The following is a 13,518-nucleotide window of genomic DNA, read 5'->3' as shown; positions in this document are numbered from 1 at the left end:
CAAAGTGCTGGGATTACAGGCATGAGCCATGGCGCCTGGCCTGGGCTTTCATTAGTGAAAGTGAGCTGGCAGCCACGGTGGGGGGTGGGGGTGGGGGAGTGCGGTGGGAAGGGTGGGGTGCGGCGGGGCCAGGGGCAGGGTGGGTCATGATCTGACCTAGGTCTGAACAGCTCACTCTGCCTGCTGGACTGAGAAGAGACTGCAAGGGCCTCAGGGAGAAGCAGAGAGAGACCAAGACTGTGGCTACTGTGACAATGATGCAGCTTAGGTGGGAGAACCCCACACCGGCTGTGACTTTATCATCTGGGATTTTTACCTCTCCAAGATAGTTCCTCACCTGTTAAATGCTGACGCCACCACCTGTCGCAGGGCACTCTGAAGATACCACAATAGCAGAGGACTGGGCCCAGCACACAGTAGGCTCTGGGGATGCCACCCTTCTCCAGCTGACGAAGCCCCAGGCCTTTGGACCCCTGCTGGCAGTGTGACCCTGGGAAGATTACTCCACCTCTTTTCATAGAAGTGGGGTGGGCTAGAGACGTAGGGATGCAGAACGGAGCTGGTCAAAAGTAGATGTTTCTGCCACATCTGCAAAGTGAGCAAAAGTAGTGAGCTTCCCGTCGAAGGAAGTATGGGATCAGAGGCTGAATTTGCACTTGGTGGAGGAGGGTTACCTCTACTCATAAAATTACTGCACACTTACTAGGCACCTGGCTCAGGGCTAAGATCCCTGCCTTTATTATCTGGTGCCTCAGCACTGAGCCATTGACGGCGGTGTCAGTGTGAACTCACATGTCAGTTGCTACCATCTCACCGAATCCTCACAGATCAGCTCTTTGAGGGAATCCTCAATTCCCATTTTACAGATGAGGAGGCTAAGGCAGAGAGAGGAAAAATCACTTGTCCAAGTCACTAAGATGGTACATGGCAGACTGGGCACAGTGGCTCACGTCTGTAATCCTAACACTTTAGGAGGCTGGGAGTTCAAGACCAGCCTGGGCAACATAGCAATCTCCCTCTCTACAACAAATTTTTTAAAATTAGTCAGGCATGCTTGTGGTTTCTGCTACTCAGGAGGCTGAGGTGGGAGGATCGCTTGAGCCTGGGAGGAAGAGGCTGCAGCGAGTCATGATTGAGCCACTGCACTCCAGTCTGGGTGACACAGTGAGATCTTAGCTAAAAAAAAAAAAAAAAAAAAAAAAAAATGGTACCTGGTGGAACCCATACGTAGGTGGTCTGAATTCAGAGGCCGTGTTCTTCTGGTTATAAACGTGACGTGTGCCCCTGGGCCCCAGTTTTCTCACCTGCACACAATCTCCCAGCTGACAGCCAGCACTCACCGCTGGCCATAGGAGTGCCACCCAGGATGTCCTGGCCAGCTGGGCCCCTGATGACTGCAGCCTCACCCATACACCACAGAGGGCAGAACACCCCCAGCTGGGCCTAGGCAACTCACAGAGTCGTAAGACTTAATAAAATGGGATTTATTTTAAGCCACTAAATTCTGGGGTGGTTTGTTATACAGCAATGGATAAATAGAAAAGCCTTCAACAATGAACGTTTGCTGAGTGCCTACTGTGTCCCAGGCACTGCATAAGACTCTGGAGAAGGCACAGCATTTTTGTCTCTGGATTCAGGGCCTGCTAGGAGCCTTTAACTTCCTCCCCATGCAGTCTTAACCAGGCCTGAGCAGGAGCATGTGGCACTCGGTGTCGTCTCTGCAGAAACGGCATCAAGAGCAAGGCTGATGCTCTCATAGCTGGGTGGAGGCCAGGGGGGCTGCGTGCTGAGCAGGGCATCCCTCGATGCACTTGGCTCCAGGGCTTCCTCCGTAGGGTATGCAGGTGGTGTTGGGGGCCCCTCGGCCACTGGGAAGCTCACGGCTTCCTCGTAAGTGGGGATGTCAACCACTTTGGGGGTCCTGTGGGAACAGAAGACAGGCTGTTAGCAGGGGCTGGGGCAGACCCTGCTGCCTGCCAGAGAGACAGTGAGGAAGGCTGGGGGCAGAGAAGTCTTCACACCCTGCTCCAAGCCTTTGCGGCTCTCCAGGGCCCCATATACACCATTGAAACTTGGCATGAGCCAGCCCCTGCGGCCCTCAGCCTTCCCGCCACCCACTCCCTGCTCCATAGAATTAGTTCCCTGTATGTGCTCCCAGCACCTCCTGGTGCCTCCTCAGTTCTCTCTGCAGGGTAAGTCCTACCCTAGGGCAGTGACTGAGAGTCCAGGGGCTGAGGGTAGCTGCTTAGGGGTGTTTCATGTTGAAAGATTGAGTGATGGTGGTCCATAGACAGAAGACTCCCACCTATTGAAATATCCTTTACAAGGTCAGAATTGGGATGCCCAGGGCAGAATGGGAGACCTCAATTCCTCTGCCCATCTGGATGCTTTAGATTTTGATATGATGTCTGCCAAGTGATTATCTCTACTTGCATACCTCCAGGGATGGAGCGCTTACAACTTACCAGATCAACCACTTCTATCTCTGGACAGCTTTGCTATCCTGTGACTCTTTTCTGGTCCCCACCCCTGGCCAACTAAACCACCCCATAGGGGCTTGAGGCAGAGACCAGGTTCTGCAGGCCAGACCCCGAGACAGATCACCCACGCCCCAGCCAGCCTGAGGCCGATAGGAATGAGACCAGCTGTCGGCCCCCTCAGAGCCCTGGTGGGTCATCTCTGGGGATCCAATGCCCATCCCCCACCTGGGACACACAGTGGGGAGTGGGGTGGGAATGTCGCTGATCCTAGGTGTGGGCTGCTCCTGCTTTGGGGGTGATCCTGAAGGTCCCTTCCAACACTGAGGGTGGTTATGCGTCTGGGCACTGGTTGGTTCACCTCCCTGCTGGGAGATCATGGGTCTGTAATTCCATTCATCGAGGCACGGTTTCCTCATCTGTAAAATGGGGGATGGTAGTGGCACCTGCCTCACAGGACAGAGTGCAGGTTAAATGGGCTCACGGAGGGCGGCACTCAGCGCCTGGGACGTAAGTGGGGTTATGAGCAGAATCTCAAGGGGCTCCTGTGGGGAATGGGTGGGGGGGCAAAGCTTATCACAGGCCTCAAGATGGCAGGCCCCACAAGGCTCAGGGAGGCTGAGTCACTTGCCGGGCTCCTCAGTTTGGAGCTGCTGGGAAGCAGTGTATTCCACACCTTTGGTCCTGCTGCCTAGACCGAGGAGGGGCCAATGGCAAGAGGCCAGTCTAGGGAACAGAAGAGGCAGTAGATGGGACTTAGCTGATGGAGGGGTCCATGCTGGGAACCTGCTGCTGCCCCTCAGGTGAACGCCCAGCACCCGCCGGGGACCTGGACTTTGTCCGGCAATGTGTCTTCTCGGCCCACTGCAGCCTCACAGCAGCCTGCTGGGAGGCTCACTGCCCCCAATCACAGACCAGGGTGACGGAGCAGATTGATGGGATCCTGGATCTGAACCCCAGCCTGTATGTCAGTACAGGGCAGGGCACCAGCCAGGAGTTCCAAACTTGGAACTCCCTGTCCAGTGCTCCTGTGAACTCTCACAGACCTCCCTTCCTTCTCTGGAAGACAGCCCAGGAAGCTGAGATGGTGCCTGTCCTCACCCTCCTCTGAGCTCCCAGCATCCTTGCAGATGAGGGCAGGACAGAGAATATTGCTCCTGGAAGCAGGCAAGTTGGGTTCTATTGCTGTGTGACCTGGACCACATTTATACCTTCTCTGAACCTCTTTCTCCTCATCTGTAAAATGAGGATAATATTTCCCCTTTCGGATTCAGGGAAAGAAAAAATGAAAAACAAATGTTTCACAACACTCAGAAAAGTGTGAGTAATCAGCTTCCCGAGCCCCATCTCCTGCCTGCTCACCTCCCAGCCATGCTCCAGCCCCGCTCAGAGCCCTGGACACCCGAGACAGGCTTTGGGTAGGCCTGGGGCCATCCCAGCAGGTGACAGCTGGCAGGGCAGGGCACAGGTGCCGGTGAGTTCTGCCCACAGCAGGAAGTTTGCTTAGAGGGCAGATGTGAAGCGGCCCTCACACCATCTTCTGTCACCTTAGCGGCCAGCTGGGCCCGCCCAGCTCCAAGTCGCCAAGGTCACGGTCGAGGATGCCAGGGGCTCAGCAAGCAGGGCAGCTGCATCACACCCCGCTGGGACCGGGCCCCATTCATGGTGTCTCTGGATGTGGCGCCTCTGCAGCTGTGTGGGGCAGTCCTACCACAGTGGTCTCCCCGCACAGGAAGTGCCATGGAGGCTACGGCTCACCCCAATCTTTGGAGCCTGGTTGGGGCAGGAGACCTGGGCCTGGCAGCAGCTCCACTGCCCTTCAGCTGAGTCGGGCAAACCCAGGAAGAGTAGGGCAAGGGATGAAATACAATTTGCCCAACACTTAAGTTCTCTAATCTCCTTTCATATTCACAACCACCCTAGGGGGAAGAGGCCTGCACCCACTTCACAGATGAGTAAAGGCCACGTGTCAACTAAGTGGCAAAGCCCCAGCTTCGTCTGACTGCAAAGCTCAAGCTAAGTCCACCTATCACACCTCTCCCCCAAGTCACCTCATCTCTCCTCACCTCAGTTTTCTCAGCTGTCAAATGGGCCCAATCCTTACACTTACCTCATAAGCAGTTGAGGCTCAAATCTAGTGGGCATGAGGGTGCATTGTAAACTAAAACAGGAATAGCAGAGAAAGCAGATGTGTGTACCAGCTACAGAGTGCACGCTTCCCTAACTCTCGTCTCATTTGAGCCTGACAGCGATGATAGGGAAAAGGTCTTCACCCCAGTTGAGAGATGAGGTGTCAGACACAGCTCAGAGAGTCTAAGTAACATCCTCAAGGACACACAGCTTCTAAAAGAAAGATCAGGGACTACTGGAGGCCCCACATCCAGCTGCCTCACTAAGGGGACTTACACTCAAGACAGGAGCTTCCTGAGGGCAGGGGTTTTGTCTGTTTTGTCCACTGTGGCACTGTCAGTTCTCTGAATAGCACCCAGCATACCTACGTGTGCTCAATCAATATTAGGTACATGCATGAAAGAGTAAGTAGATGAATAAACGGGGAAACCGGAGGGCAAGAGGGGAAGGGACCTGCCCAAGCCATCAGCCCAGGAAGGCTTTAGTTCTAACCTGGAGTTACCCATAGCGGGCACCACCAGAGACTGAGGTGCCTGGGAGCAGGAATAGCAGAGTAGACACCCATGGGGGTCAGGTGCTGGGCTCTGCAGGCAGCAGGGCTTGGCTAGGTGAGCCTCGGGACAGGAAAGAGCACCGCCAGCAGAAGCAGCCTCCTCGACCCCCAGCCACCCAGTTTTGAGTCTACGACTGGGGTCTTGGGGCTCGATGGGCTAGGATCACCCTGTGGCCTCTTAGGTGGGCTTCCTCCCTGGCCCACTGGGAGTGAAGGCCAAGGGGCCCCACCTGCCAGGCGCAGCTATGCCTAGACCCTGTTGCATCAACATGGCTGTGTGTATAGGCAACACCCACCCCCTGCACTCACACCCGGCTGGGTGGGAGGAGCAGGCTCTGGTCCAGAGCATCTGGGGCCTGGCCTGGTTCCAACTGACCACTAACTCACTGTATGACCAGCTAGGTCACTTGGTCTTTCTGAGACCCAGGTCTCTCATCTGAGAAGTGAAGGGTTTGGCTGGAGAGTCCCCAAGGCCCTGCAATATCTAACACTATGTAAATGCTATGTAAATACACATGTAAATGCTATTTCAAGTATTTTAGATCCATGGTTGGTTGAATCATGGATGCAGAACCCATAGACAGAAAGGGCTGACTGTACTGCATCATCTCTAGCTTTAAGAAGTCACAGGCTGGTAGCAGGAATGCTCCTACATTCTTTGACTCGGAAAACATTTTCCCTGTTAACACAAGGAGGAAGAGCATTCAGGTCCCAGGTCCCAGGCCAGCTCACGGCAGTCTGGCTTAGCCCCTCACACACAGGGATCCAGGGCTTAGGACTGACGTGGGAGGAAGAATGCCAGCTGAGCAGCCAGCAGGCTCCTGCCACTTTCTAGCTATGCCTCCCCTCCTTTTCTGCAGACACAACAGTCATTCTTACCTTGCAGGAAATAGAAAGGACAGGAGGTGGTGTACACAGGCCCCTAGCACATAGGCACACTCTGTACTTTGTTGAATAAATAAGTACATAAAAGGGCATGCATAATATATGCATTCTCAACAAGACAAACATTGGTTCTTGGGGAGGGTAATACTCTTTTTATGTATAAAGCACAGATATACATATAGAACATAAACAAATACACAGTGTATCTGGGGTGTTACAATTTCATGGAGGAAGATTTGGAAAAAAAAAAAAGTCTAAGAAGGATGGCACAAGGCAGGGTGGGGAGCCCAATAATGAAAATAAAAGGTTGAGAGATGCTGTCTTCATGCAACACTTTGTCCCCAACCCCATACCTTTGTGCATGCTCTTCTGCCTGCCTAAAATGCCTCTTTTCCACCATGTCCACTAGAGGAAAAGTTGACATTTGCTGTGCACCTACTGTGTACCAGGCACTGGGCTAAAGCTCAACATACATATCTCATTTAATTTTCCCAAGTCTCACCTGAAGTAGGGAGTGGGAGTGAGCACTCTGAGGCCAGACTGCCTGGGTTCAAGTCCTCGTTCTGACACACACTATCTGATGTCTTTGGCTGAGTTACTTAGTGTCTCCATGCCTCCCTTTCCTCCTCTACAAATGGAACTCATAACAGTAGCTACTTCAGAGGGCTGCTGTAAGGATCAGCTGAGTGAGTATGGAAGAGCACTTTGAACAGTGCCTGGCACAGGGCTGTACTGTAGAGGGGTTTGCTATTATTGCTGTTGCTATTAGTCCTTTTCATTTCAAATGAGGAAGTTAAAGCTTAGGGGGATTGCATGACCTACTCAAAGTCCCACTGCTAGTTTGTGATAGAACCAGAACAGGGTCCCAGTGGGTCTGACTCTTGTGCCTAGGCTTTTAACCCTCTGCTATTCTGTCCCATACCAAGCTGAGCTCAGCTGCCACCTCCTCCAGGAAGCCTTCCTGGGTTTCTCCATGTCTTTAGAAGCCATGCCTGTCTCACACAGCACTACCTACTCTGGTTTGTCATCATCAGCTTCTGTCATGGGGCTTTAAACTCCTTCAGGGCTGTACTGATCAGCTTCCGTGTATCCAGGACACAGGGCAAAGCCTGATCCAAAGGAGGAACCCCATGAGAATTTGCTGGAATTACAAATGCTGGCTGGTGGGCTGGTGTGACTGGGCCCCTACCTGCAGTCCCCACCCGCTGCCCCACCCTGCCCTGCTGACCTGCAGCTCTCCTTCTCTGAGGACTCCACAGTGAGGTAGTACAGGTCTCTGGAGAGGTGGTAGGGGTCCCATCGAGGTGGCCCCGGGGTGCTGGCCTTGACGGACCACAGCAGGCCAATGAGCAGCAGCAGGCCACCTGCACCGCAGCAGACGAAGCTGACGGACCTGAGCAGGGGGCTGGGGCCCTCGGGCACCGGATACTCCGTGGGTGGGGCCAGCCGGCCAGGCTGGGCGCTTGCATCCCCTTCGCTCCACCAAGCGAAGCAGAGCGTCCCGGCCACCAGAACCACTGTGCCGCTGACTGTCATGCAATAGCGGAGGGTGGAGGCCATGTGGCTCCTGTCACACATCTGGACACAGAGAAGGAGGGAGAAGAGGAAATGGGCCATATGGAAGGTGCTGGAGGCCAGGTGTTAATCCTCCTCTGCCTGAGGTCACTGTACAACCTTGGAGAAGTCACTTAACTCCTCTGGGCCTCAGTTTCCTCATCTGTGAAGTGGAGATGATGCCCCTGACTTTGCCGGGCTATTTTGAAGGTCAGAGCTAAACATGTATCAGCACCATGCCAGGGAAATGGCAGGAGCTCAGTAAGTGTGACCACTTTCACTCAGGGCCTCCCTCCAGGCCTCAGGGGCCCCATCTGCCTGGTGGATCTAAAACTTCCCACCCTGACACACACACAGGAAGCTGGGACAGAGAAAAGTAACACGTGTTAGAAACTCCAGGCCTGCCAGGATCAGGGCTTGCTGGCTATGCACTGCCTGTCTTCACCTGGTCACAATCTTGTGAGATAGACACTGTTATTGAATAGAGGAAGATACCGAGACCCAGAACAAGTGTGAAAGAGGGGGTATTGAAGAGTCTAAGGCCGAAATTCGCAACATAGAGCAAAACTTTATGGAAAAAGATGTTCACCAAGCCGGGCGCAGTGACTTACGCCTGTAATCCCAGCACTTTGGGAGGCCAAGGCGGGTGGATCACCTGAGGTCAGGAGTTCGAGACCAGTCTGGCCAACATGGTGAATCCCCATCTCTACTAAAAGTACAAAAATTAGTCGAGCATGGTGGCACATGCCTGTAATCCCAGCTACTCGGGAGGCTGAGGCAGAAGAATCACTTGAACCTGGGAGGCAGAGGTTGTAGTGAGCCGAGATCGCACCACTGCACTCCAGCCTGGGCAAAAGAGTGAGACTCTGTCACACACACACACACACACACACACACACGTTCACCGTGGCCTTATTAATAATGGTCATAATTTGGAAAGTGCTAAAATGTTCAATTATAAAGAAATGGTGAGTAAACTATGGCATAATCTCTAGAATGAATAATTAATATTAGCCCATTTTTAAAAAAAATCAAGCTCAGCACAAAGGTTTAACAAGAGGAGGAAACATTTATCATATCTTGCTTTTTTCAACTTAGTATACTAAATTATGCATACGGTGTTGTCTCAATTAAATAAAAGAATGCACAGGGGGGAAAATCCTGGAAGGGTCCTGGCCCCAGATCACACAGATGTAGGAGGCTGAAACCTAGGTCTGAGTCGTCCCCAAAGCCAATTTCTAGGCTGCCCATTGTACCTTCCAGTCCCTGTACCTATAACTTCCCATTAGCTCCCCTCAAGGCTCAGCTCAGCCTCACCAGGGAAGCCTTCTCTGAAGACACTTTAACTTTAAACCCCTGAGTGCCCTGGGCCACCTTTGCCACAGCAGAAACCTGTGCTTAACTTCTGCTTCACTTGTCCCACTCCCCGGTCTGTGAGCTCCCTGAGGGCAGGGTCCATATTGGCCTTGTTCACCACTATATTCCCTCAGTGCCTAGCATATAATAGCTGCTCAATAAATCCTCTGAACTAAGGGAAAGTGTTGCTGGATAAATAAATGCTGGTTGGGTGAAAATCCACCCTCACAGTTGTGAAGAGCTGGGAGAGAGGAGGCAGTGCAGGATTCCAGCTGCCACAGCACAGGGACATGAAGGACAGTCCTGGCTTTGGTCCCCCCTCTACAGCTGTATCATGGGATAAGCCTCTTACCTGCCCCAGGCCTGCTTCCTCATCAGATAAAAGGCAGGCTCTCTAGGAGGCTGCTAGGAGGATTTGCAGAAGCACTGTCTCCTCTTCCAGAGGCTGAGCCAGTGAAGCAGGGAACGGGGCCCACATACCTTAAAGGGAGGCTTCAGGGATCACAAATCCCTTCCAAGTGGGGCTTACCCAGCCAACAACAATATATCCAAATGACATACCGCTGTGCGGCTGCTCAAAGGCATGATCCCGTGGGAGCTGAAGGGCATGGCAAATGTTCAAGATGTAGTAGGTGAAACTTTAGATTTCAAAAGGGCATGTTACCAAATGTGTTTAAAAACACACACACGTGTGTGTGAGAGAGAGAGAATGTATACATGTAAAAGGGGTGATCTGGGAGTGGACCTCAATCTTTCTGCACCCCTAGGCCTCTGGATGCATATAGAGAAATTCCATTCATAAATTACCTGCAGTTCTATTTCTGTGAATCTGTCCAGGAGGCAAGTGCCTCCTGTCTCCAGCTCAAAGCCTTTTCATGTAGGGAGAAAAAAATTCTGACTATCCCCAGTCCCCCATCCCCAAAGTCAAAGAGCTAGGAGAGGCTGTCAAGAGGAGAAACCTGCTTCTGGGAAAAAAAATTCAAAAAACAAAACACACAAGCAAACCAAGAACAGTAACCCCTGCCTGTATGTTATGGTACTCAACAGTCCCCATTTATACCTAGCATCACACCTGCCTCCCTACAGGTGGGCAGGCCAGATGAAAAGTCTCATTTTACAAATGAGGAGAGTGAGCCCAAAAAGGTGAAGGACCTTGTCCAAAGCCAGGTACAGCAGGGTTCTCAGCACTGGAGGAGCACACACCTAGGCACACCTGCATGGGGCAACCTACACTGCTTTTTACTTTCTACCAAACAATAGTCGCTGCTCATTGTGGAAAAAGGAGAAAACCACAGAAGAGAATAAAAATAAAAAAATACAGGCTGGGCACAGTGGCTCACACCTGTAATCCCAGCACTTTGGGAGGCCGAGGTAGGTGGATCACCTGAGGTCAGGAGTTTGAGACCAGCCTGGGCAATATGGTGAAACCCCCGTCTCTACTAGAAATACAAAAATTAGCCAGGCATGGTGGTGGGCACCTGTAGTCCCAGCTACTCGGGAGGCTGAGGCATGAGAATCACTTGAACCTAGGATGTAGAGGTTGCAGTGAGCCGAGATCACACCACTGCACTCCAGCCTGGGTGACAGAGTGAGACTCCTTCTCAAAAAAAAGCAAAACACAAATCACCACTAATCTTGCCTCTCAGAGATTAGCAACATCCCCAGGTGGCTGTTTCCTGTTCATTGCCCCCTTGTCCTGCATACAGGATGATGGCAGCAGCAGATGTGTGCTGTGCATTTATCAGGCTGGGCATTTACCAGGCTGGGCACCACGCCAAGCACTTTACAGGTGTCCCTTCACTTAATCTCCACAACAGCACTGTGTCCTAAAGACACTGTGGCCACTAGGGTGACAATTTCTCCACAATTGGTGCCCACAATAGGGTGACAATTTGTCCACAATTGGTGCCCACAATAGGGTGACAATTTGTCCACAATTGGTGACCACAATAGGGTGACAATTTGTCCACAATTGGTGACCACAATAGGGTGACAATTTGTCCACAATTGGTGACCACAATAGGGTGACAATTTGTCCACTAGGGTTACTGCTGGATTTGGACCCAGGTCTAGTCTGAGTCAAATCCCTGTCTGCGTGTACAGCTAGGTCTCTCAATATTTTTTAATACAGAAAGTTGAGACCATGCTGCGAATAGATGTGCTTGTCTTTGGCACGGGCAGCTCTCACTCTTTAGAATGCATGGCCCTCCTTCCCAGCTTAACTCCTCCCAGGCCTCAGACTAGCCCCTGCAACTGCCCTTTGCGTGTTGTCACATGGGGTCGGGGTCATTTTCTGTGTGGGTCTCGCTCCTTCCATGTGGATCCCCCACAGCAGGCAGGGCACATGCTAACCTGCAATCCTGGGGGACGGTTGGGGTGGAGAAGGTCAATGTCCACTGGATGAAGGGCAGCCTGTTCCATTGTGCAGTGGTTGTTTTCCTTATTATTAAAGGTCAGGGATGTCACTATCAGCAGGGTGTTCTCACCCAAACTCCTTCCACCTGGACCCTTTACTAGACCTGTGCTCCCTCCACCTGGAGGGCCCTCTGCTCACATCCAGGACCCTCATTGCACCCCTTCCCAGAAGGCTGTCTCCTGCAGCTGCCCCCACCTCCCTCCAGCCAGAAGAGGATTTTCCGGGAATCAGATGCATCCACTGATCACCCCTCTGACTACAGTGGCCATTCCCTGTTAGCTCTGTGACCGCCCGGCATCTCTGAGTTCAAATCCCTGCCTGCAAGGGGAAAGCAGGTAATGAAAATGAGATGGCAAGACGGCAGGCTGTAAGTGAGGCACAGGGACACAAGGCTGGACCAAGGATGCACCCTGCTCTGACACTGGCAGGATCCAGCTTCTGCACGCCTTAGTGCCCTCCCCTGTAAATGGGCACAATAACACCATATTGCTTCTGAGAATGAGAATATATTAAAATAAAATTTATTCTTATTATGATTATTTTTATTTCCACAGCAGTGCTCAGTACCTGTCCCTGCCCTTCATCTCGCCCTATCTGCTCACTAGTGGCAGTGCCAGCCTGAGTCTATCATCTGCCCCCTGGCAAGGGGGCAGCATCTTCAGTAAAATTCTAGTAGAAAGGCCCAGCTCCTGTCAGGAGAGTCCAGAGGACAGAGCCTCCCTCCTGCACCCACTCCTGCACAAAGCCAGGATGGAACGCCATGCCATTCTCCATGCCCTACTCCATACCAATAAGGGCACTTTTTTTGTTGTTTCGTTTTTTTTGTTTTTTTGGTTTTTTTGAGACTCCATCTTGCTCTGTCACCCAGGCTGGAAGGCAGTCCTGCGATCTTGGCTCATTGCACCCTCTGCCTCCTGAGTTCAAGTGATTCTCCTGCCTCAGCTTCCTAAGCAGCTAGGATTACAAGCGCCCGCCACCATGCCCGGCTAATTTTTGTATTTTTAGTAGAGACAGGGTTTCATCATGTTGCCCAGGCTGGTCTCGAACTCCTGACCTCAAGTGATCAGCCCGCCTCGGCCTCCCAAAGTGCTGGGATTACAGGCGTGAGCCACCGCACTCGGCCCCAATAAGGGCACTTTAGATGCCGCTTTCTGTAAAGACGAAACTGTCCGAACAAGAATTTGTTCTTGTTCCCCAATTGAGGCCCTGAGTGCCATGGCCTCAAGCCACCCACCAAGATAAAACCCAGGCAGAGCCCCGGGTGTCCACACCGCCCACCAAGCCACCGTGACCGAGGAAGGGGTCGGGGCAAGGTCGACGATGGAAAGGGCTGAGTGCCCGCAAAGGAGGGAGAAGGCCGTTTCCACCCACCTGGGGCAGGGCCATCGGGAGGCGGGCAGCAGGCGCTGTCCAGGCGCGCAGGGAGCCGGGCGCGGGTGAAGGTGTGGTGGTGGAGGACGCCAGGGCTGAGCGACCCTGCCGGCGGCGACCCTCGGGTCTGCAGGAGGCGCGGGTGTTAGGGGCGGAGGGGCCTGGCCGCTGCCCCCGAGCCCTGCTCCCCAGCCCGCAAAACCGAGGTCTGGCTCCCGGGCCCTCCCGGGGATCACCAGCCCCGCCCTCTTCTCCGCCCGCACCCGGTGCGCAAGGACCGAGCCAGGCCTCACCCCCGGCGCCCGCCCCGAGGGCTGCGCGCTCCCCGCGGGGCTCTGAGGCTGCCGTGGGGCGCCCAGGGACGCGCGGGACCCGGGCCTCGCCCTCCACTCCGGTGGTGACGCCCGCCCCACCTCTCCTCCGCGTCCTCGCCGAGACTCCGGGTGGCCCGGGCTCCGGGCAGCTCCAGGTGTCCAGCGCTGTCGCCCAGCCGGCCCCGCCCGTCCTTAAAGCGCCAGCACGATTGGGCTGGCGGGGACTGGGGCTTGCCAGCGCGGCGGGGTCCGGGGAGCGGCGGGGCTGCTGCTGACCGGAACGCCTTGGCGCGGATCGGAACCTTGGGTCCGGGGGCCGTCACGCCCCCGCGAGCGCTCCAGGAGGGGCTTAGGAATGGAGGCAAACTCCTCCGAGCCATTAACGCTCAGCTGGACAGGGCTTAGGAGTCCCGAGCCCAGTCCTGTTCACCCCCATTTTGTAGAAAGGGAAACTGAGGCCCA

The 13,518-nt window shown here is 53.7% G+C and overlaps 1 protein-coding gene across 1 annotated transcript; it reads right to left on the bottom strand.

Annotated features, from left to right (window-relative positions):
• Positions 1-1,465: 1,465 nt before the first annotated feature.
• Positions 1,466-13,189, bottom strand: TMEM61 (transmembrane protein 61). The gene is made up of 4 exons (XM_003265129.2): positions 13,156-13,189; positions 12,743-12,869; positions 7,274-7,623; positions 1,466-1,921 (listed from the first exon to the last, which is right to left on the bottom strand). Exons 2-4 carry the CDS (start codon positions 12,755-12,757, stop codon positions 1,654-1,656), a joined length of 633 nt encoding a protein of 210 aa, XP_003265177.1. The 5' UTR covers positions 12,758-12,869; positions 13,156-13,189; the 3' UTR covers positions 1,466-1,653.
• Positions 13,190-13,518: the final 329 nt, after the last annotated feature.

The sequence above is a fragment of the Nomascus leucogenys genome, chromosome 5 (genome assembly GCF_006542625.1).
Source record: "Nomascus leucogenys isolate Asia chromosome 5, Asia_NLE_v1, whole genome shotgun sequence".
Classification (NCBI taxonomy): Eukaryota; Metazoa; Chordata; class Mammalia; order Primates; family Hylobatidae; genus Nomascus; species Nomascus leucogenys.
The sequence above is the reverse complement of the archived record's forward strand: the minus strand, read 5'-3'. Positions and strand labels throughout refer to the sequence as shown.

Coding starts and splice junctions, on each gene's coding strand:
- TMEM61 (XM_003265129.2), bottom strand. Junction 1,922..7,273: donor TCAGAGAAGGAGAGCTGCAG/GTCAGCAGGGCA, acceptor CTGTTCCCACAG/GACCCCCAAAGTGGTTGACA.